The sequence below is a fragment of the Dromiciops gliroides genome, chromosome 1 (genome assembly GCF_019393635.1).
Source record: "Dromiciops gliroides isolate mDroGli1 chromosome 1, mDroGli1.pri, whole genome shotgun sequence".
Taxonomy (NCBI): Eukaryota; Metazoa; Chordata; class Mammalia; order Microbiotheria; family Microbiotheriidae; genus Dromiciops; species Dromiciops gliroides.
The window spans coordinates 78,441,388-78,464,266 of NC_057861.1; the positions used below are offsets into that span (position 1 = coordinate 78,441,388).

Below are 22,879 nucleotides of genomic sequence, written 5' to 3' on the forward strand. Positions count from 1 at the left end.
CATCATTGCCCTGCCAAAAAAAAAGTTTTAATTTTTAATATGGTAAATATCAGTGGACATAACCTATATATAAACAAAGCTCTTTGGGGGGAGTCCCTAATACTTTTTAAGAGTGGTGCTGATGCCAAAAAGTTTTAGAACCACTGCACTAAACATTCTTCAACTGAATTGAAGTTATCTATATTCTCCCCACTGTCCTGTTTGCCCTGTCTCATAAACCAGTCCAATTTTTCAATGTTCTTCCAAAAATATGGTACCTAGAAGTGAATACAATAGTCCTGATGAGGTCATGCCTTTATTCAGCCTAATATTGTGTTAGCATTTTTGTTAGATATTTTAGTTATTTTGGGGTGCTGAATCACTTTGTTGACTTGCTAAGTTTTCAATCCACCAAAGCCCTTAAATATTTTTCATGTGAATTGTTGTCTAACCATCTCTTTTAATTTTATATTTATATAACTGGTAACCAAATGTAGGACTTTATATTTATTTATATTAAATTTCATCTTATTAGAGTTGGTACCACATTATAGCCTGAGACCTTTTTGAATCCTGACTCAGACACCCAAAGTTTTAGTTATCCCTCCCATGTAAAAAACAAAAGAAAAAAAAAAACAGTGACATGAAATCCATATGTATAATGTTTATAGCTTTGTTAAATGTTAGGGTCTATATTGTAACAAAATATGATTAAATCCTTTAAACTTCTCATAGGAAGGGCTCCCATCTGTTTAGAACACCGGATATGAAAGAAAAAAGTATGACAAATATATTCTCTTTAATCTTAAACATATAAGGCCTTCTGGCCTCTGCTTCTCATTTGATGCATCTCAATACTCTTTTTTGCTCTAAGTTCAGCAGTCATTTATTTTGTGCCTTTTATGTACAAAGTACTATTAGGCACCAAGGGAGATTAGATCATTGCTATAAATTTTTTCATATAAATGGCACTCAAAACTTCTCCCCTCTTGGAGCTACCCTCTTACAATAAGCATGTAATAGTTATAATGTAAAATATAATAGAATTATGCTCTATGCTAAGCAAATTTGAATAGTCTTGCCATCTCCCACACATAAACCTTATTCCTTTTCCCCTGTTTTTGTAACTCTTTTTGCCCACACTGAGATGAATGCCTACTGTCTCCCCAACAATCAGAGCTCTGTCCTGGGCCCTCCTCATTCTAAACTCACCCTTGGTGATCATATTTCCTATGAGTTCATTTATCTCTATGCAGGTGAATCCCAGATTTTATACATACACATACAAATATACAAATATATACACATGCACACATAGGTATGTATGTGTCTACACATACATAGTCTCCAAACCACAGCCTTTCCTGAACTCCTATCCGATGTCACCAATTGCTTATTGGACATTTTGAATTTGACATCCCATAAACATCTCAAACTCAACATTAAGAAGCAGCATAGTATAATGGATAGACTACTTGGTATAAAGCCAGTGTGAGAAACCAGTGCAGACCACCCTCTCAAAATAAGTTCTTTCAGAGGCAGCGTTAGTATGACAAAAGCCTTTTATTGCATTCTCATGAGAATGGGGCACCCACAGTAAAGTCATTTAGGGAGTGTCAATGCTGAAAGGCCTCAGCTCGTATTTATCCTAGGCTAAGACTGGGCAAGTCCCTCCCCTGAGCCACTATAGGTTGCTAGGCTCAGCTTCACAATCTCCCCAGAAGAGTAATAACTAAATCCTCCTTGATATGTTACCCCTCCTATACACATACACCTTCATGCAACCCATGATCAAAAATGGGGTGGAGATTTTTGACAGGGGAGGAGAAGTTAATATTCATAAGTTTATTAAGCAAGCGCAGTAGTGACTAGGGCTGAACTTTTACTTACTTTTACTAGAGCACTGGTGAGAGCTCAAACTGGTTCCTATTTCTAACCCTGAAAAACATACTTTTCTCTTTCTTGAGTTGGTATAATTTACTAGATAATATTGCCCTGCTGTTCATTATATGGGCATGCTTTTCCCTGAGAAGATTCCACCATGTATCAAGCTATTACTATTTCCCACACTAGGAAGATCTGGGTTCAAATCCCAGCTTAAATAGCTCTAATCTATGAATCAGAGATTCTAGAATCCCTCTTCTCAACTTCCCTATTTCTTTCAAAGGCACTGCCATCCTAACTCAGATTCACAACCCCAGAGTCAACCTTCCCTCCTCACTCTGCCTCATCTCACATATCCAATCAGTTTCCAAGTCTGCAACATCTCTCAAATTTATTCCCCACCTCTTTACTTTATAGGTACTTCCCAAATTCAGAATTATCACCTCTCACTGGGACAATTGCAGTAGTTTTATTGGTCTTCCCCTCTGCATTTTTGCCACATTTTCCAAAGTGATATTCCTAAAACAGGTATGACCTCTCCTACTCAATAAACACCAGTGGCACCCTGTAATTTCTCCCCTCCATAATTTCTAATATCAAATGCGAATTCCTCTAGTATTTAAAGCTCTTTATAACTGGGCTCTAATCTATCTTTCCAGGCTTACAGTACAATAGACCCCTTCTTTATTCTAACGTCCAGACAGACTGACATTACTGTTCTTCCACATGACATTCTATTTCCCATCTCCTTACTTTTGTAAGACTGTCCCTCATACTTGGAATGCAGCCCTTCATCTGTGCTTCTTAAAATCCCTAGCTTTTAAGGCTCATATCAGTGTCACCTCCTACATGAAGTCTTTCTTGATCCCTTGAGCTGTTAATACTTCTCAAAATTACATTGTATTGTACATGTGTACAGGTTTTCTCCCTTGATAGAATGTAAGCTCCTTGAGAACATGGAATGTTTTTTCATATTCTTAGCACCTAACAATTGCCTATATAAGTAGAAACTTAATAAGTGCTTATTGAATGATTAAAAAATTCGGTTTCCATCCAGTCCAATACATATGCAAAAATAATCCCTACTGTAACTTAGCTGACAAATAGTGATACAGCTGCTTGAAGACCACTAATGAGGGGAAATAACTTCCTGAGGCAGTCCATTCTGCTGATTCTTAGTAAGCTTTCTTGACATCAAGGCTAAATCAGCCTCTGCAACTTTCACTTCTTGCTCTTTATTATGCCCCCTGGGGAACAAACAGAATAAGTCTAATCTCTCTTCCACATACCAACCCTTCCAATACTTGAAGACATTTGTCATGTCTTCTCCAGGCTAAACATCAATTAACGACTCAGTCAACAAGCATTTATTAAGCACTTATTATATGTCATGCACTTGGTTAAGCACTAGGCAAACAAAAAGCAAACAGTCTCTTTCCTCAAGAAGCTTACATCCTAATTGGGGAGAAAACCTGTACATAAATATATACACAATACATATGGAATGGATTAAAGGTAGCTTTAAAGGGGAGGGCACGTTTAGTATCTGAGGAGCCTTCTTGCAGAAGGTGGGGAGAAGATGAAACTCATGATGAATGGCCTCATTTTTTAATTTAAGTATAAGGAGAGGTCCATAGCTGAAAGAATAGAAGAAAGGATACTGTGTTAGCTTGAGAAGAGAAGAGAAAGTTTAGTAAAGTTGTGAATGGGATAGATAATTGATTAGGGAAGAATAGAACATCCTCAGTTCCTTCAGTCAGCAACCATTTATTAATGGTTGCCAGGCACTGTGCTACATCTGCGGTTACAATGACAGAAATGAAATAGTTCTGCCATCAAGGCGTTTGTGATCCTCATGTGACATACCCAAGGAATTTCACCATCCTGGTTGCCTTCCCCTGGATACTCTTTCTAGCTCATCCATATTCTCAAACTGTGGTGCCCAAGGCTTAATGCTGTGTTCCAGATGGAGTCTAACCAGGGCAGAGTAGAGAGGGACTATCACCTCCTTAGTCCTAAAAAGCCCCAAATAACATTTTTGGCAGCCACATCACAATACTGACTCAGTGAGCTTTATTCTACTAAAATCTCCCTATCCTTTATAAACAAACTACTATCTAACCATGCTTTCCCTAACCTATACTTCTGAAGTTAATTTTGTTAAACCAAGTGCAAGGCTTTCTATTTATCCCTCCTGGATTTCATCTTAGTAGATTCAGTCCAATATGTTAAACTGTCAGAATCTTTGTGGTTTCTGATTCTGCCATCCAGTGTATTAACTATTCTTCCCATCTTTGAGACATCTGCAAATTTGTTGAGCGTGCTGTCTTTGCCTTCAAGTCATGGATGAAAATATTATACAGCATAGGACCAGACACATCCCTAGAAAAGGATTTGAAGGATCTCCCTCCACCTGTTCCACCCCATCTTCTCCAAACTTCAGGATTCTTCAGGCCAGGGGCTGAGGTGTATGTTCTGTTTGTTGCCTGTGAAAACTGCACCCCTTACAACTGAAAGGGAGAAGCCTGAGGCAGAGCCTCCCTGCTGCCCTGTGTACCTGCACAAAGATCCAGGGATTCAGACTCCTCTCCTGGGAGGCCTTTAGTCTACAAAAAAATTTAATTCAACAGATATTTATTAAGTCGTAGTCTGAAGAGTCCTGGGCTCCATGCTGAACATTGAAAAGAAGGCAAGAAATGACGGTTGTTAAGGAATTTATTATTATATGGAGGGGCCTGAAACACCTATGTCCATTAATGTCAATACAAGTTCTAATGAGAAGAATGCATAGGAGAGGTCAACGTGAGAGGCCTGAGAAATTTGCTGAGGGAAATCTTTCTCTCTCCCAGCTTATCTGTTCTTTAGGGCACAACTCCACACCACCTCAATGCAACAGTTCAATACAATGTAATGCAGTAAACATTTGTTAAGCATCTAATATGCATAAGATGGAAGGCTTTTGGTGTAGTGGATGGAAGGCTGGTTTTGAAGTGAGAAAGACCTCAATTCAAGTCCTGCCTCTGATCCATACTGGCTATGTGACCATAGACAACTGATTTGACTCCTTGCCCAAGGTAACTCACTCATACTATGTAATGGAAGAGTTGATGATATGTATGGAGAAAGTTTCCATACTGGAATTCCCTACACTGATTATGTCATTAGTCTGGACCAAAAAAAAAAAAAAAAAAAAGACAAGGCACAGAATAGAGAGATTAAAAACAAAACAGACTCTGCTCTCAAGAAACATATCTTACTGGGAGGAGTACAAATACATTCAAGAAATTGTGTTTGGTAATGTTTTAATAACAGGAAAAGAAACAGAACAGGAAAAGTGGAAGAAGGGCTATGCCTGGGACACACTGAAGCTCCTGTAAGGAGGGGAGGCCCAGAGCAAAGGCCCCATTTCATTCTAACCCCAAGCACTGGCTGGAACTAGACCTGGCTCAGAATAGAACGCCTTGGGCCATTGCTTACCTCGTTCATGGCTCTTCACTGAGACCTGCTTGCCATTCCCTTTGAGTAAACCTAGGATATTAAATCATGAAAACCTATGCTCCTTATGACTGCTGGATCCCAGATGAATTGTCCCTTCCTGAATCCCATATCTGGTGCTCATCTGTTTGACCTTGGCTTACCAGGAATCCTCTACTCCTGACTACATCCCCATGGTTAGGTTTTTCTATGATGAGTAGCATATAAAATTATTGCTCTGTTCAATCCATGGTTACAGAATTATAATATTTCAGAGTTAGGACCACAGAGAACAAGTAGTCCAATATATGCCCAAAGAAGAATCCCCTCTGTATTATCCCTGACATACTTATTCTGCCTCCACTTGAATAACTCTGAAGGTGAGGACTTTATTACCTGATAAAGTAGCCCATTCCATTTTTCAATAGTATTGTTAGGAATTTTTTTATCAATATGAGGAAAATCTACATTTCCATAGCTTCTATCCCTTGCTTCTGGATCTGCTTTCTGGGTCCAAGCAAAACAAATATAACTCATGTTCTTTAGGTCAACCTTTCAATCAATAAGCATTTATTAAATGTCTACTATGTGCCAGGCACTGTGTTCCAGATATGTGAAGACATCTATAATGTTTCCTCCTAAGTCATCTTTTATCCAGTTGCTTTAACTAGCCATTCCATCATCTCACTAGTTGCTAACATAGAAGCCCTTACTTTCTTGACCTTTTTGACCTGAAAACTCTTATCCCTGAGTAATCCCCACTAATTTCTCCAGTTCTCCACCAAGACTGCTGAGCATTACTGAAGAATATTTAAAAATTGAACTATTTTCACACACTACAAATTCATTATACATAACCTCAACTGGACCAACTTGCTTGGCAATTATCCTATTGCCTAATTATTTTTTTCCATAGTGACTATTTCAAATCTTTTTTTCCCTTTCATCTCACTATCAACCCTGCCCCCCAAGTCCTTTTATTACAGCAGATGACCTATCCTCCTGCCTCATTGAGTTTGTTTGTTTGTTTTTTGCGGGGCAGTGGGGGTTAAGTGACTTGCCCAGGGTCACACAGCTAGTAAGTCAAGTGTCTGAGGCCGAATCTGAACTCAAGTCCTCCTGAATCCAGGGCCGGTGCTTTATCCACTGCGCCACCTAGCCACCCACCCTCATTGAGTTTGAGGCCATCTTTTAGGAGTTACCTTAGCTCTCAATTCCTCCAGATTTCTGACCATCATCATCCTCTCTTTACTCTATACTTCTTCCTCAGAGTCACAGAAAAAAAGATCTAAAATCTTTTTTTTTTTTTTAGGCAATTGGGGTTAAGTGACTTGCCCAGGGTCACACAGCTAATAAGTGTTAAGTGTCTGAGGCCGGATTTGAACTCAGGTCCTCCTGACTCCAGGGTCGGTGCTCTATCCACTGTGCCACCTAGCTGCCCCAAAGATCTAAAATCTAAGGCTAATACTTTACCTAGATCCTTAACCCCATCCTTGCTTATCTCCTATATTACACCAGAAGTCATTGCCTTTCTAATGGATCATGAAAATGGTATTGAAAGGACTTTACATACTGCTGTTTATCATGTAGGGTAGTGTAAGGCACTCAGATATTAAGGAGGAAGGACAATGATACTGCTGGATTAAGTATGTTCTATGTGATCCTATGAAGATTTTCCAAATTCTCTGGAAGATGTCTGGAATTTTGGTTGCAGACCATTTCTGGTTTGGGGGTTTTTTTGGTTTTGTTTTTTTGCAAGGAAGTGAGGGTTAAGTGACTTGCCCAAGGTCACACAGCTAGTAAGTGTCAAGTGTCTGAGGCTGGATTTGAACTCAGGTACTCCTGAATCCAGGGCCAGTGCTTTATCCACTATGGTACCTAGCTGTCCCTTGGAGACCATTTCTGAAAGGCACTCTGTGTAATTTTCAGGATTTAATTTTTATACTAAACTGCATATACCCTTTGATCTAGCAATAATACTATTAAACCTATATCCCAAAGAAATTAAAGTAAAAATTACCCACATAGAAAAATATTTATAGCATTTCTTTTTGTACTGACAACTGGAGACTAAAGGGTTGCCCATCAATTGGGGAATGACTGAACAAATTATGATGTATAAAAGTAATGCACTGTAATGTAATGTTATTTCAGAAATGGGGTGGTTTAAAAAATCTGCAAACATGTATGAATTGATGTAAAGTGAGTAGAACCTAGAAAACAATTTATACAATAACAACCTTATAAAGAAAAACAACTAAGACTTAATTCTAATCAATGATAGACCATTCACAACACCAGAGGACCAATGATGAAGTATTATCCAACCTACCTCCTGACAGAGAGGTGATGGACTCAGGATGCAGAATAAGATATCCATTTCTAGGCACAGCCAATGCAGAAATTTGTATTGCTTAACTATGCATATTTGATACAAAGGTTTTCTTTTAATTTTTTTCAACTGGGAAAAGAGCTGGGATTGATAGTGGAACTAGGTATACAGTAGGAAGGGAAGCAAGAGAGAAAAAGAGAGAAGAGTGACAGGGAAGGAAAGAAGGAAAGAAAGAAAAGGTATCATTCCCACTCTTGCACTTATCTTCAGTCTGTAACGATTGGAATGATGCCACCTGCTGGAGACTTACTGTAGAAAAGTTCCGCCCATGAAGTGAAAGTCTTTCAGGTCAAGAACATGCGTCTTTTCTTTGGCATCAAGAAGTGACATTGGCTAGTGGGAGGAAGAAGGGAGGAACCTGGTGCTCTGACTGGGTCTCTTTCCTGAGGACTCAGGTAGAGAAAGGAGCTAGAAATGCCCTCTCCCTTTAATAGATAGGAATCTAGGCCTTTTCTTCTCTCTTTACCAAATTCTTATTCTTAATAAATGCTTAAAAGTCTAACTCTTGCTAAAGCTTATAATTTATTGGCGACCACTCATTAGATATTTTAGACAGTTTAGCTAGAATTTTAGCCCTTAACAAATCTCTAGTTATCTACTGGTTGCTTCTCCACTTCAAATATGCCTTCAAATATTCCCATGTTTCCCCCATCCTCAAAAACCCCTAACTTTTGATTTATTCATCCTTTCTAGCCATTGTTCTATATCTCTTTCCTTTTTGTGGCTAAACTTCTTGAGGCCATCCATAATGGTTGTCACCACTTTCTTTCCTCTCACTCTCTTTTTACATTCTGACTTCCAACTTCATCACTTAACTGAAACTGCTCTTCCAACTTACTAATGATCTCTTGCACCAAATTTAACGAGCTTTTCTAAATCTTATTAATCTTGACCTCTCTTCAGTCTTTAAAATTGTTCATCACCCTCTTCTCCTTGATACTTTCTTCTTTCTAGGTTTTTGTGTTACTACTGTATTCTGGTTCTCCTTCAACCTATTTAAGCAGTCCTTATTTTCCTTTGCTGGATCTTCAAAGTCATGGGAAGAACCTAGCTTATGGCTTCTCAGATACTATTATTCAAATCAATATCTCCTTGGAGGTACTTCTGAGATAGATGTGAAGTGGTACAGACTGGTACAATAGGAGTCTGGACTGGGAGTTAGGATAGCTGGTACTGGTCCAATTCTGCTGCTTACTTGGGCCAAGTGACACTCCATGCAAATTTCTTTTACTTCACGGAGCATGGAGTAATAGTGGAGAGCCAAAAGAGCAGATAGGTAGGTTGATTTAGATATAGATACAGATATAGAAAAATATAGATTATATAGAACCTGAGTTGGAAGTCTGGTTCTGTTACTATTTTCTAGCTGTGTAACCATAGGTAAAATGCAGAACTCTGCCCAGTTAAGCATGGCATTTTACAATATCCTGTTACTTTTTAGTCCTAAACCCAGTGCTTAGCATAGTCCCTGGCACATAAATGTGTAATGACTACCTGACTGGGCACTTCCTACTTGCCTCCTGATTCTCTTACATATGCCCGAACTATTGCAATAGCCTGCTGGTTGCTGTCCCTGACACAAGTCTCTCCCTACTCCAGTCCATCCTCCACTCAGTTGTCAAAGTGATCTTCTCAAAGTACACTTCTAACCATATCACCTCCCTACTCAATAAATCCCAGTGCCTCTCCTATCACTTTTAGGATCAAATATAAAATTCTCTGGCATTCAAAGCCCTTCGCAACTTGGCCCCCTCCTACCTTTCTAATATTTTTACACCTTACTCGCTAGAAATACACTCTGTGATTTAGTGGCACTGGCTTCCTTGTTCCTTGAACAAGACACTCCATCTCCTGACTGGGCATTTTCACTGGCTGTCCCCCATGCCTGGAATGTTCTCCCATCTCATTTCTACCTTTTGGGTTCCTTGGCTAAAATTCCACCTTCTGCAGGAAGCCTTTCCTGATGTCCCTTAATTCCCTCAGGTGATCATCTCCAATTTGTCTATAGATTGTTTGTTGTTTGCATGTTGAGCTCCTTGAGACCAGGTACTATCTTTTGTCTTTCTTTGTCTCCTTAGCACATAATAAATAGGCAGTTAATAAATGCTTGTTGACTGACTGACAGCTTCAGTTATACCATGTGTAAAAGGGACCAGGATGAATGATTCTGTAGGTGAAAGAAACCTAGATGTGGAATCAGAGGACATGGATGGGGTCAAATCCTCTTCTATTTACCAAGATACCTGGATGACACTAGGCAAATCACCTCCCCTCTCTGGATCTTAGTTTTCTCATTCTTAAAATAAGGGGATTAGATTAAATATTTTCTAAGGTTGCTTTGTGCTTTAATACTAGCTACCATTTATAAAACTGTTTTAAGGTTTGCAAAGTACTCTACAAATATCACATTTGATCCTCATAACAAGCCTGGGAGGTATGAGTACCACCCGCATTTTACAGATAAGGAAACTGAGGCAGAAAAAGGTGAAGTGATTCGTCTATGCCCACCCAACTAGGTAGTGTCTCAGGCAGAATTTGAACTCAGATCTTTTTGACTCTGTCCAGAGCTCTAGCCATTGCATCACCTCGGCAACATATTGTAAGAGTTCTGGACTTCGAGTCAGAGGAAGTAGGGACCCATTCCTAGACAGTTACTACAGCTGTTAAAATAGTTGGGGGACTCTTCGCAAATTAATCTTCCTGAGTCTCAGTTTCCACATCTGTAAAAATGAGGTTACTAGCACTCGCAATGCCTTGTTTCCCGGGTGGCTTTGGCCAACCTGGAAGCGCTAATGCGATGGGAGTCGTTATCCTGACTAGGTACACTGGCAGGTGGTCCAGGTTGCGGGGCAGCTTCTGGCATCCCTCTGGGGAGGATCTCCTCCCGCAGGACCCGGCCTCAGGCGGGGCCTGGAAGGGGCGGGGCTCCCTGAGAAGTCCCCTTGGCTCAGCTCGCATTCTCCTCCGCGCGGCTGTGGCGCAGGCCAGTGAGAGGGCAAGGCCTCTGGTAAGCCTAGAGCGGCCGGATGTACCCTGAGTGGAGCAGCGGGCGGCCTCTCCCCTCATCTCCCCCCACCCCCACGGGTCCTGCAGAGCTGCTTCCGGCTCTTGTCAGCCTCGGCCCTTGGGCCTCCCTAACGGGTCGGTTGCTTCCGAGTGTGTGTGTGGGGGGGGGTGAGTTGGGGCTGGGGATGGGCTTGGGGAGCGGGAGGAGTCGTAGAATCACGGAACTTCAGGCCTCTTGGGCTATTGGCCATCATCTCATGTACCCCAATGGAAAGTCCTGGTAAACTGAGGCCCCTGCAGAGGAAGGGACTTGCAGAAGGCCACCCTGGGGGCTCAGGCGAGAGGCCCCACCATTGAGAAGAGGTGGCGGAGGAGGATGTGTAAGATTTCATTCATTCAACCAGCCGACCAAGCCGCAGCAAATACTTGCTAAGTGACGGCTGAGAGCAGCCCAAGGCAGGGAGCTGCGGGATATGCTGAGTCTGTAGAAGACATGGTTCCTGGCCTCGTGTACGTCTTGTCTTCTCTGATAGACTGTAAGCTCCTTGAGGGCAGGAACTGTTTCATTTTGACTTTACTTCCCCAGTCTCCACCCCCAGCGCTGTGCCGGTCACATAGCAAACGATTAATAAGTGCTTGTTTATTGATTGGATTTTGATTAATATGTCTTGAGGGAGGTGACTTCCCTCGAAAACGGTCATCCAGCCTCTGCTTGTGACTTCCAGGTTTGGGAAGCTCATAACCCATCAAGGCTGCTTATTCATTTTGGGATAGGTTAAGATGGTTCACGGTGTCCAAGAACTGGAAGGGACTTCAGAGGGCAGCCAGTCCAATAACCCCTCTTCACAGCATCCTGGACAAACTAGTCATACAGCCTCCACTGGTAGATCTCCAATAATAGAGAAGTAATAGTTCCCTAGGCAGCCCAATCCATTCAATTCAACAAGACTTCATCGAATGCCAGTTGTGCACCAGGCACTGTGCAAGGCTCTGGGAATACAAAAGCAAGTCCTAAACAGTCCCTTTCTTCAAGAAGCTTACTTTTTATTAGGGGAGCCAAATATTTCCCAGTGTCTATATGAGAGGTAGTTTGGTACAAATGGAAAGTGTGCTTGATTGGAGGTCACACCTGGGTTGAAATCCTGGCCCTCCCTAAATAGTGTGACCTTCTGCAAGTAACCAAGTATGACTCTCAGGTTCTGAACATAGGTGACCCAGAGAATGGGGATAACATTAACAGAAACCACAGCCAGGTGGCTCAGTGGCTATAGCACTGGACTTGAAGTCAGTAAAGCCCCAATTCAAATTCTATCTCAGGCACATACTAGCTGTGTAGCTCTAGGTGAGTAGCTTTACTTCTATCTGATACATTTTTTTCCTCTATTTTTTTTAAAAAGAGTGTTTAATAACACCTCCCAGGGTTTTTGTGAGGCTCACATGAGATAACATCTGTCAAGCACTTTGCAAAGTGTTATATAAATAGTAATTATTATAATTAAGTAGGAAAGTGTAGAGGAGGTACAGATTTAGGAAAGAAGGGGGTGAAACCTTGGGAGATAAGATGAGTTCTGGTTGGGACTTGTTTAGTTTGTGATGCTTACAAGACATGCAGGAGGAGCTAACCAACAGAAAGCTGATGATTCATGACAATTTTATGAGAGAGAATAAGGCTAAATAGATGGAGAGGTTGTGTGGAACAGTAGACATAAAGCTGGCCTTGGAGTCGGGAATAGCAGTGTTGAAATCCTGCTGTGACATATAACATCCGTGTAACCACTGGTAAACCAGGGAACCTCCAAGTGCTCCAGGCTTTAAGACTGTAAATTGCAGTGAAATTGTAGATTGACATTGGTAGAAGGTGCTTCCATACCAGGAAATCCTCAATACTATTGGAATTATAAATCTAGATTTTTTGGGAGGGGGGGGCAGGGCAATGAGGGTTAGGTGACTTGCCCAGGGTCACACAGCTAGTAAGTGTCAAGTGTCTGAGGTTGGATTTGAACTCAGGTCCTCCTGAATCCAACGCTGGTGCTTTATCCACTGTGCTACCTAGGTGCCCCAAATCTAGATGTAAAAAATTATAGATGCTATATATTTATCTATGTGGACATCTAGTAACATGAATTAGGATTCTGTATCCAGTACACAATACATAAACAAATTTTGCTTAATTTTAGAATATTTTTATCTACTTTTATCAGTAAATTTGAAAACTTGGAGGTGTTCTCAGAGAATACCTAGTACATAACCTTTTCATTTTATAGATGAGGAAACTGAAGACCAGCAAAGGGCAATGACTGGCCTAAGGTTATAAAGGTAGTGAATGTTATAAATTATAGGACAGCAAGGTGGTACAGTGGCTAGAGTGCTAGGATTAGAGTCAGGAAGACTCATCTTCCTAAGTTCAAATCCTCCCTCAGATGCTTACTTGCAGTGTGACACTAGGCAAGTCATTTCACCTTGTTTGCCTCAGTTTCCCCATCTGTAAAATGAGCTGGAGAAGGAAATGGCAAACCACTCCAGTATTTTTGCCAAGAAAACCCCAAATTGAGTCATGAAGAGATGAACGCAATGGAAACAACAACAACAACAAAAGTGTTATAGCCGGAAATTTATTTCAGGACAAATAATGAACATAAGGGCTCCAGAAAAGAAAAAACATTTGTGAGTTAGCTTGAAAGCAGGGTTCACAGGAGATTTTCTTCTTGCAGTACACAGGCTGATGTATATGTCTGTCAGTGTCTCCATCTATCTTTAACTTTTAGGAATTTCTTAGTCTTTCTGTGTTGGGGACCAAGGGACTTTTTAATGAAACCCACTTTAGTGCTTCAGACATTCCCCTTTATCCCACTGTGGGAAATACACCAAGAGTCTGGTAGTAATTTTGTGATGGGGAAGATGTGGAAGAGAGAAGGGCTGTGTTAGGGACCCCTTTAAGATTTTGTGGTTCCATGAGCCCCAGTGGGTGTGACTAGGGGAACCACAGGGCAGGGCTGGTATCACTCTTGGTTCTTTTGTCTTTTTCCAGCATCTGCCTGCTCCCCAAGTACCTGTGCCCTTCCCCCGACGGAACCCAGGAGAACAGGTAATGGCAGCTGTTCCTCTAACATTGATGGCAAATCAATCCCAGGTGAGCTGTCCTTCCTGAGTTCCCATCACTGCTTCCTGACTGTGACTTCATCTCCTTCCCATATCCTGAAGATCTCTGCCCAAGCAAGCCTATGTAGGGCATAGGAGGGTGGCACTCCCCTGTTCCCTACCTTCAGAACCTCCTCTCTCCCTTGATGGATGAGGATTATGATAGGGGCAGTTTGAGAATTCTTCTCTCTCTTAGCTCTTCCTCTTCCTCTCTTCCTGGGATCACACAAGTAGGTTCTATGTAAGTCTCTGGATCTCTGATTGAGTTTTCAGCCATATGTTGTTGGTTCTGCCAATCTTCTAGGTTCCTTTTGTCCTTAGCTTCTCCCCTTGGACACATAGGAGCTTAGTGACTTCTTTGGCTTGGGTTCCCTAGAATGAACTAGTTAAAAAGCACTAAAGAGTCTAGAATGGTATTTTTGAAATTAAGAATAATCAGACTTGAAGATCTGAATTTAATTCCTCTTTATGGCTCCCATTAATTTTTATTTTAGCCAGATCATTTTCATTATTTCCCTCATTTGTAAAATGAGAATAATATTACTTATAATCTTTGCCTTACTGGATTGTTTAGAATAAGCACCTTGTAAGCATTGAAATGCTATCAAAATGTGAATCTTGGTAATTTTAAGTGTGGGAGGTGTACAGTTCCTACTTAGCCTTTGATGCGTGTGGTCATGGATAGCTTGTTTGCCACATGCAAAGAAGCCTGGGCTTTTCATGGAAGCTGCCTGTATTTGACAAGCAGAGATAAACAAGTAGTATGTTCTGACAGAGCTACACTTAGCCTCCTGTAGAAGGACTTTCCTTATTGATAAATCGCCTTGGGCCAACTATAGGAAAATTTTAAAGCTAGGTAGATAGCTAGAACATTTATTAAATACTTGCTATGATCTGAGTAATTGCACTGTACTAAATACTGGGAATACAAATACAAGAAAAAGGAAGATTGTCCCTGTGCTCAAAGTACTTACATCATAATAGGGGAAGAGAACACATAAAAAGAACTGAAAAGCAGGTTAAGATAAGTAGGGCAAGGTGGAAAAGTAGTCCAGAAGGTCATGGACTGAGCTGGGCTAGAAGTAAGCATGGCTCCTCAAAGGGACGTTTATGGGAGAATCTCTTCAACTGGAGGATGTGGCTTTAGGGTTGGAGGCAATGTCAGCATGAGAAGGCTACTGGGGCAGAAGTGGATAAGTAGTAGGGGGAGTTAGTGTAATGATTGGGATGATGCCACCTGCTGGAGAGCTACTGTAGGAAAGTGCTGCCATAAAGAGAAGGCACCTGAGGGCAAGCCATGTGGCTTTTCTTTGGCATCAGGAAGAAGGGGCGAGGCTGGCTCTCTCGCTCTCTTTCGCCAGGACTCTTGTGGAGAGTGAAGCAGGAGAACCGTAGCTCCCCAAGATAGATAGATGAATCTAGGCCTTTCTCTCCCTCTTCACCAAATTCTTATTCTCCTTAATAAATGCTTAAAAGTCTAACTCTTGCTAAAGCTTATAATTAATTTATTGGCAACCACTCATTAGATATTTTAGACGGACTAGCTAGAATTTTAGCCCCTTACAGATTGGCAGGTAAAATCTCCACCTCAACCAAACAGGTGAGCAAGGAAATCAGAATTTTGTTTACAATAAATTCAAGGCCAGGGATCACGATCTGTGACCTTCCCAGGGGCCCCTTAGGATGCTAGGGAAGGATGACAAATAGCTTTTGAGAAGGGGAGAAAAGGCTAGAAAATACGTCTCATCCACCAATACTCTCCACATGGATATAAACTGCCACTGGCTTTGCTTTCCATCACATCCTTCTAGATGTCCTGACCACAAAATCTAGGACCAGTTCCAGAGGAAATTGTGTGGCCATTAATGTGTAAGAGTTATATATATCTTCAAAAATATTTAGATATATAGTGGACTTTTCACTCTGAATTCTGTCTAGAACTCAATCAAGAAGATCAAACATTTGGGCATTTAAATAACACTTCTGCTTTGAGCTTTACTTGTAGGAGAGAGACCAAAAAACCTTTTCTGTATTATCCTGACTTACTTATAATGGCATAGCTTCCTTCCTTTAAATGGGAAGGAAAATTCTGTGTTTTTATTTAGTGATCTGTCAATGCCCCCCCCCCCAGTTTACTTGCTGAGGCTGGATGGCAGCTGGTGGCTTGTTCAATGGGTGCTGGATCATGACATCTAGTTCAATTATCAGGCAGCCTCTGGAAACCTGTCATCTGACAAGTTTCTTTTTTCTTAAAAAGAAAAAAGAATTCTTTGTTATGAGACAGATTCTAGGAAGAGGAAGGGAGGGGGAAGATCCAGAGGAAAATTGAGGCAATGTAAAAACAAAAGATAGATAAAATTTTATTTTTAAAGAATGAAGTTCAAAATTCCTCTTTAGCATGGCTCTTTTGGGGAACCCATGCTTACTAAATACTGTATTCTTCCAACCAATAATTTGAGCTTTTAGGGATAACCCCCAAATTTGTCTTCGTGGTTGCCATCTGTAAGGGGCTAAAATTCTAGCTAGTCTGTCTAAAATATCTAATGAGTGGTTGCCAATAAATTAATTATAAGCTTTAGCAAGAGTTAGACTTTTAAGCATTTATTAAGGAGAATAAGAATTTGGTGAAGAGGGAGAGAAAGGCCTAGATTCATCTATCTATCTCGGGGAGCTACAGTTCTGCTCCACTCTCAATGAGAGTCCTGGCGAAAGAGAGCGAGAGAGCCTGCCTCGCCCCTTCTTCCTCCCACAAGCAAACATCACTTCCTGACACCAAAGAAAAGCCACATGGCTTGCCCTCAGGCACCTTCTCCTCATGGCGGAGCTTTCCTACAGTAGCTCTCCAGCAGGTAGCATCATTCCAATCATTACATTAGTTATGGGCTAAGCTAAGCAGAGTTTGAAGAGGGACTTTTGTGTTTGGTGTCCTTCTATCTTGCTTCCCAGATATCCACTGTTTCCCCTGCCATCCTCACCTTCAACCTTGAACTTTTTTTTTTTTTTTTTTAGTAAGGCAATTGGGGTTAAGTGACTTGCCCAGGGTCACACAGCTAGTAAGTGTTAAGCATCTGAGGCCGGATTTGAACTCAGGTACTCCTGACTCCAGGGCCGGTGCTCTATCCACTGCGCCACCTAGCTGCCCCTACCTTGAACTTTTAAAATCATTCCATCTAAGCTGTTACTCTGTACCATGGTTGGATATAGACATGTGCCATCATGCTTTACCTTTACCTTGTCCTTGGTTGTGCCTCATTGATTACATCATTGTTTTCTTATTAAGGTCTTGCTAGCCTGTGTCCCTGATTTCAATACTAGAAGGATTTGTGATTTCATTGGTATTGGTACTCTTCCCACACCTATTTGATGGTTTTAGGAGTTGAGGGCAACAACATTCATCCCCGATGATCATCCCTCTGATTATGCAACTCTCTGTACTTGGCTTGGCTGCTCCTCAGATGATAGATAAATAGACCATTGGTGGGCCCAGCATTTCTAGCTTAGTGGGACCTTTTTCTTTCTATAGCATCCTTAGGTATCCAGGCCCTGGAATTCACCTGTTGTCCCTGTATTTACTTTACTTTTTCTCTCTGAAATCCTCCAGAGGCTTTCTGCTCATTTCCTTCTTTTCTGATTCCTAGATTCAGGCTCTGTTCCACAAGATTCTTGCAGCATATCCCAACATTAAGGATATTGGCCTTCTGCTGTGGGGCAGGGAGACTTCACTTAAATAACACCATTCATTCTATTCTGCTATCCCTGAAAAGGGGGTAGGAAGAGAAGGAAGCATTTGTAAACCGCAGCTCTTCCTTGCTCCAGCAGGGTGAAAGATTGAATTTATAGTGTTTGAATCAGCACTCACTCAACAAACACTTATTAAATGCCTGCTATTTACAGTGCTAACTTGTCAACACATTGTGGGAGTACACAGGAAAGCTTATATAAGACACCTGTATAACACAGTACTATACCAGGGGTACTCAGGTTTCATGGTCTTATTTGGGTAGCTTGATGCTATGCTCAAACATTTTTTAAAATGAGAGGAAATACTGGTTTGGAATCTAGAACTGGCACCATTCATGTTTAGTGAAGCTTTCCTACTACAGCCACAGTCTCCTAGCAAAAGTCACCTTAATCATGCTGGGGGTTCCTACACTACCAAAGTCATAGATAGGTGCCTTGTGTCCATGTTTTGGAAATCTCCCATCCCCATCAGTGTCACACAAAAAGGGTCTTAGGATAGCCCAACTGAGGCCCCTGGGGCAACAGCAATATAAGAATTTCCACAGAAAGTGAATTCCATGTTCTTCCTCTTTTTAGGTCAGGAGAGTTTCCCATAAGCACTCTGAAGAACACTGTGGGATAAAAGACTCATAGATCTAGAACTGGAAGGGACTCTGGAGGCCATCTGGCCCAACACCTTTATTTACAGATAAGGAAATTGAGGCCCAGTGGGGTTAAATGGTTTGCTAAAGTCATATAGGTGGTATCAGAAGTGGGATTTGAACCCATGTGGCTAAAAGTGAGAAACACTCAATCCAGACTTTTCCAATTTGCCTAAAAACCTCAAGAGAAATGATTGACTTTGGTTTTTAAAATATGTATGGGTACATTTTGTATTATTAAGGCTCATTGATACATAGTAATTCAATCTGAACAGTAATCAAAGCAAAAATTATATGAACAGTAGTATAGGAACAGTATAAATATATGAACAGTAATCAAAAGCAAAATCATAATTAAGAATTTTTCAAAACCCAAATAAAACAAAAACCAGAAAATATCTCAGTCCCAAAAAGCTGTAAAAACAGTATTAAGTTGTAAATGCTTATATATTGAGTCCTAGCCTTCTATTATTTATTCCTCTGTCATTAAAAGAGTTGAGCTACAAATGCATTAACTTTTAGCAGAGTCATATCAACGTTTCTCCCTGTATTTGTCATGAGCTTTGTCATTGTTTAATATTTTAATTAGTGTGTATTGTTCTTTGGGTTCTCATTCTTTCTGTGTACCTAAATTCATACACAACTTTCAATGTTTCTTTTTGTTAAGGGCTAAAATTCTAGCTAAACTGTCTAAAATATCTAATGAGTGGTCGCCAATAAATTATAAGCTTTAGCAAGAGTTATACTTTTAAGCATTTATTAAGGAGAATAAGAGTTTGGTAAAGAGAGAAGAAAAGGCCTAGATTCCTATCTATTAAAGGGAGAGCACATTTCTAGCTCCCCTCTCCACCAGCGTCCTCAGGAAAAAGAGCCTGAGACCGAGCGCCAGTCTCTTCCTTCCTCCTCCCACTAGCCTGCGTCACTTCCTGATGCCAAAGAAAAGACTCCTGGTCTTGCCCTCAAAGACCTTCACTTCATGGGCAGAACTCTTCTACAGTAAGTCTCCAGCAGGTGGCGTTATTCCAATCGTTACAGTTTCTATTAATCATGTTGGTCATTCTTTGTGCTGTAGTGATAATTCCATTGTATATGGATGCCACTGCTGAGCCAATTGCTGGGCATATGATGTTTTCAGTATTTTACTGTTGTGCAGTGTTGCTTTAAGGTATTTTATGCAGAGAGGCCTTTTCTTCTTATTGTTTGATTTTGGACCTTTCTTGGGCTAATTCTGTTGATACCTTATGGGATAACAAAGTAGCAATTGCTTTTCTTTGTCCTAAATTACCCCTTTCAAGTTCCAATGGTTATATCTTAGTTCTCATGTATAGAATGTACTAAATAAATCTATATTAATCAATATCTAACTTATAAACTGGCCATATCTTTTCTAAGCCTTCAACTTCCAAATTGAAGACACCTAATTGATTTTATGTGCTTGGCACGTGATTGATTGATCTGAGCTCTTATGGCACCCTCACAGACTGCCCTCCCATTGCTTTGATCTTGGTAGTTGGCTTTCTCTTTATCTCTGGATATTTTTTAGCTCCATTAAGTATTTTTTGAGAGTTGGGGATGAACCTTCCACTAAAACCTTTATGCCAGTTCTCTACTTCTAAATCTATTTCCTTCCCTTCCTTACCCTGCTACCTCCACCCCCATGAGTGGGGGCTGAGGGAGATTCATTTCTGGGTCAGCATAGATGTATTGTTTAGGAGGCAGGGATGGGACAAGGAGAGAGTTTATCATTCCCAAAACATGAATGTTTCATTTCAGGAAGCAGTGACATTCGAGGATGTGGCTCTGTATTTCACAAGGAAGGAATGGACACATCTGGATCCCACTCAGAAGGCTCTCTACAGGGATGTGATGCTGGAGAATTATGGGAACATGGTCTGGCTGGGTAAGGACTTTATAGATTTAGCTTACTGGTACCTCATGGCTTCTTTATGTAGCTGTGAAGCCTCTATGACTCAGGGCCCCAAAACAAGATATTCTTGTTCCTTGTTCTCCTGAATGCAGGGCTGGTGCTTTATCCACTGTGACACCTAGCTGCCTCTCCTTGTTCCTTGTTCTCACACTTCTCAACAGTATGTGAAAATAGGCAACTCTTTGAGTGATCCCATAAGCCACGTTTTCTCCATCTTTTGAACTTTCTTCAGATGGCTTTCCACAATTCATTTATTAAAAAAGCATTTATTACATATATGCCCCTTTGTATCATTGAGAGAAAGACCACTGTCTTGTCCAGTAGCATTTGGATGAAACTGTTGGGAACTAATGAGCATATGTCCTGTTTGGGCAACATCCTTTAAGAGGGACATTATATATTGGAATGGTTCCTGAAGATAGGAGCCACTAGGAGTTGAAGGGACTGAGGATATTTAGCCTGGAAAGGGGAGACTTAAAATAGCTCTTGTCAAGATTTGAGATGATATCACAGGGTAGAAGGGATCATAGTGTAAAGACACAAAGCTGAGAGGGTTGGCTAATATGCTGGATCTCAGGACTTTAGCAGTTCAGTATGAGATTCTAAAAGATCTCAATAGGCTAAAATGTTGGGCTGAATTGAATAGGGATAAATGTAAAGTCTTACACTTGACTCAAAAAAAAAATCAAATTCACAAGTATAAGATGGGAGAGAAAAACAGTTCTTCTGGACAACTGTTGGTATTTTAAAAAATTAATTGTTCTTTTTTTAAATCATAAAAGTATTCTATTATTTTCTTGTTACATGTATAGATAATTTTCAACATTTGTTTTTATAAGATTTCTAGTTCTAAGTTTTTCTCCCTCCCTTCCTCCCCTCCCTTCCCTCTGTCCTTCCTCCCCAAGACAACAAGCAATCTGATATAGGTTATATTTGTACAATCACATTAAACATGTTTCTGCATTAGTCATGCTGTGAAAGAAGAATCAGAACAAAAGGGAAAAACCTCAAAAAAGAAAAACAAAAAAAGTAGAAACAGTATGGTTCAATCTGCATCTAGATTCCACAGTTCTTTTTTTCTGGATTTGGAGGACATTTTCAATCATGAGTCCTTTGGAATTATCTTGGACCATTATGTTGCTGAGAAGAGTCAAATCTATCACAGTTGATCTTCACACAGTGTTGTTGATACTGTGTACAATGTTCTCCTGGTTCTGCTCATCTCACTCAGCATCAGTTCATGTAAGTCCTTCCAGGTTTCTCTGAAATCTGCCTTCTCATCATTTCTTACAGCACAATAGTATTCCATTACATTCATATACCACAACTTGTTCAGCCATTCCCCAGTTGATGGGCATCCCCTCAATTTCTTTCTTTTTTTTTTTTTTTTTTTTGCGGGGCAATGGGGGTTAAGTGACTTGCCCAGGGTCACACAGCTAGTAAGTGTCAAGTGTCTGAGGCCGGATTTGAACTCAGGAACTCCTGAATCCAGGGCCGGTGCTTCATCCACTGCGCCACCTAGCTGCCCCCCATCCCCTCAATTTCTAATTCCTTGCCACTACAAAAAGAGCAGCTATAAATATTTTTGTACATGTGGGTCCTTTTCCCTTCTTATGATCTCTTTGGGATAAAGACCTAATAGTGGGGCAGCTAGGTGGCGCAGTGGATAAAGCACTGGCCTTGGATTCAGGAGGACCTGAGTTCAAATCCAGCCTCAGACACTTGACACTTAACTAGCTGTGTGACCCTGGGCAAGTCACTTAACCCTCATTGCCCTGCAAAAAAAAAAAAAAAAAAAAAAGACCTAATAGTGGTATTACTGGGTCAAACACAAACTCTTGGTATTTTGGTTGATAACAAGATTAATATTAATCAATAAATGATATGGCAATTTTATCAAAGACAACAATGAGGCAATACAATTCTTATGGGAAATTTATATCTCTAAATGTTTTCATCACAGAAAATAGAATAAATTAATGCTCTGGGCATATAATTTAAAAAGAACTAAAAAAATCTTCCCCTACTAAACCCTAAAGTAGAAATTCTGAAAAACTTTTAAAAATGGCTTTACAAAATTGAAAGCAAAAAAAATCCATTGAACTGATAAATAAATCTTGGAGCTAATTTTTTGGGTGAAACAATTAATAAGATTAAACAGTCTGATTAAGAAAAAAAAGAGGGGCAGCTAGATGGCTTAGTGGTTAAAGCACTGGCCCTGGATTCAGGAGGACCTGAGTTCAAATGTGGCCTCAGAGACTTGACACTTACTAGCTGTGTGATCCTGGGCAAGTCACTTAACCCCGATTGCCTGGCCAAAAAAAGAAAAAAGAGGAGAATTCAAAGCAATTGAAGAAGAAATAAAGGAAAATATCAGAAACCATTTTGCTGAGTTATATGTTAAAACCAGTAACAGATGAAATGGACGAATACTTAAGAAATACAAAATATTCAAATTAACAGAAAAAGGTAAAGATTATTTGAATAACCCAATATAGGGAAAAGAAATTGAACAAGCCACAAATGAATTTCTAAAGGAAAAATTCCAGGACCAGATGCATTTAAGAGTGAATTCTATCAAACATTCCATGAACAAATAATCTATGTATTATATAAACTGTGTGCAAAAATAAGTACTTTTCTAATCTCCTTCTGTGATGCAGTTATGGTCCTAATACCTCAACAGAAAGCAATGAA

At 40.4% G+C, this 22,879-nt stretch overlaps 1 protein-coding gene across 1 annotated transcript in view; it reads left to right on the forward strand.

The window, feature by feature from the left end:
* The first annotated feature begins 5,425 nt into the window (after positions 1–5,425).
* Positions 5,426–22,879, forward strand: part of LOC122736237 (zinc finger protein 501-like) — a 67,241-nt gene continuing 49,787 nt past the window's right edge. The window contains exons 1-3 of the mRNA XM_043978351.1: positions 5,426–5,534; positions 13,764–13,865; positions 20,029–20,155. Of these exons, the coding sequence (XP_043834286.1) occupies positions 5,532–5,534; positions 13,764–13,865; positions 20,029–20,155 (232 nt within the window). The 5' untranslated portion in view covers positions 5,426–5,531. The remainder of the gene's footprint in view (positions 5,535–13,763; positions 13,866–20,028; positions 20,156–22,879) is intronic.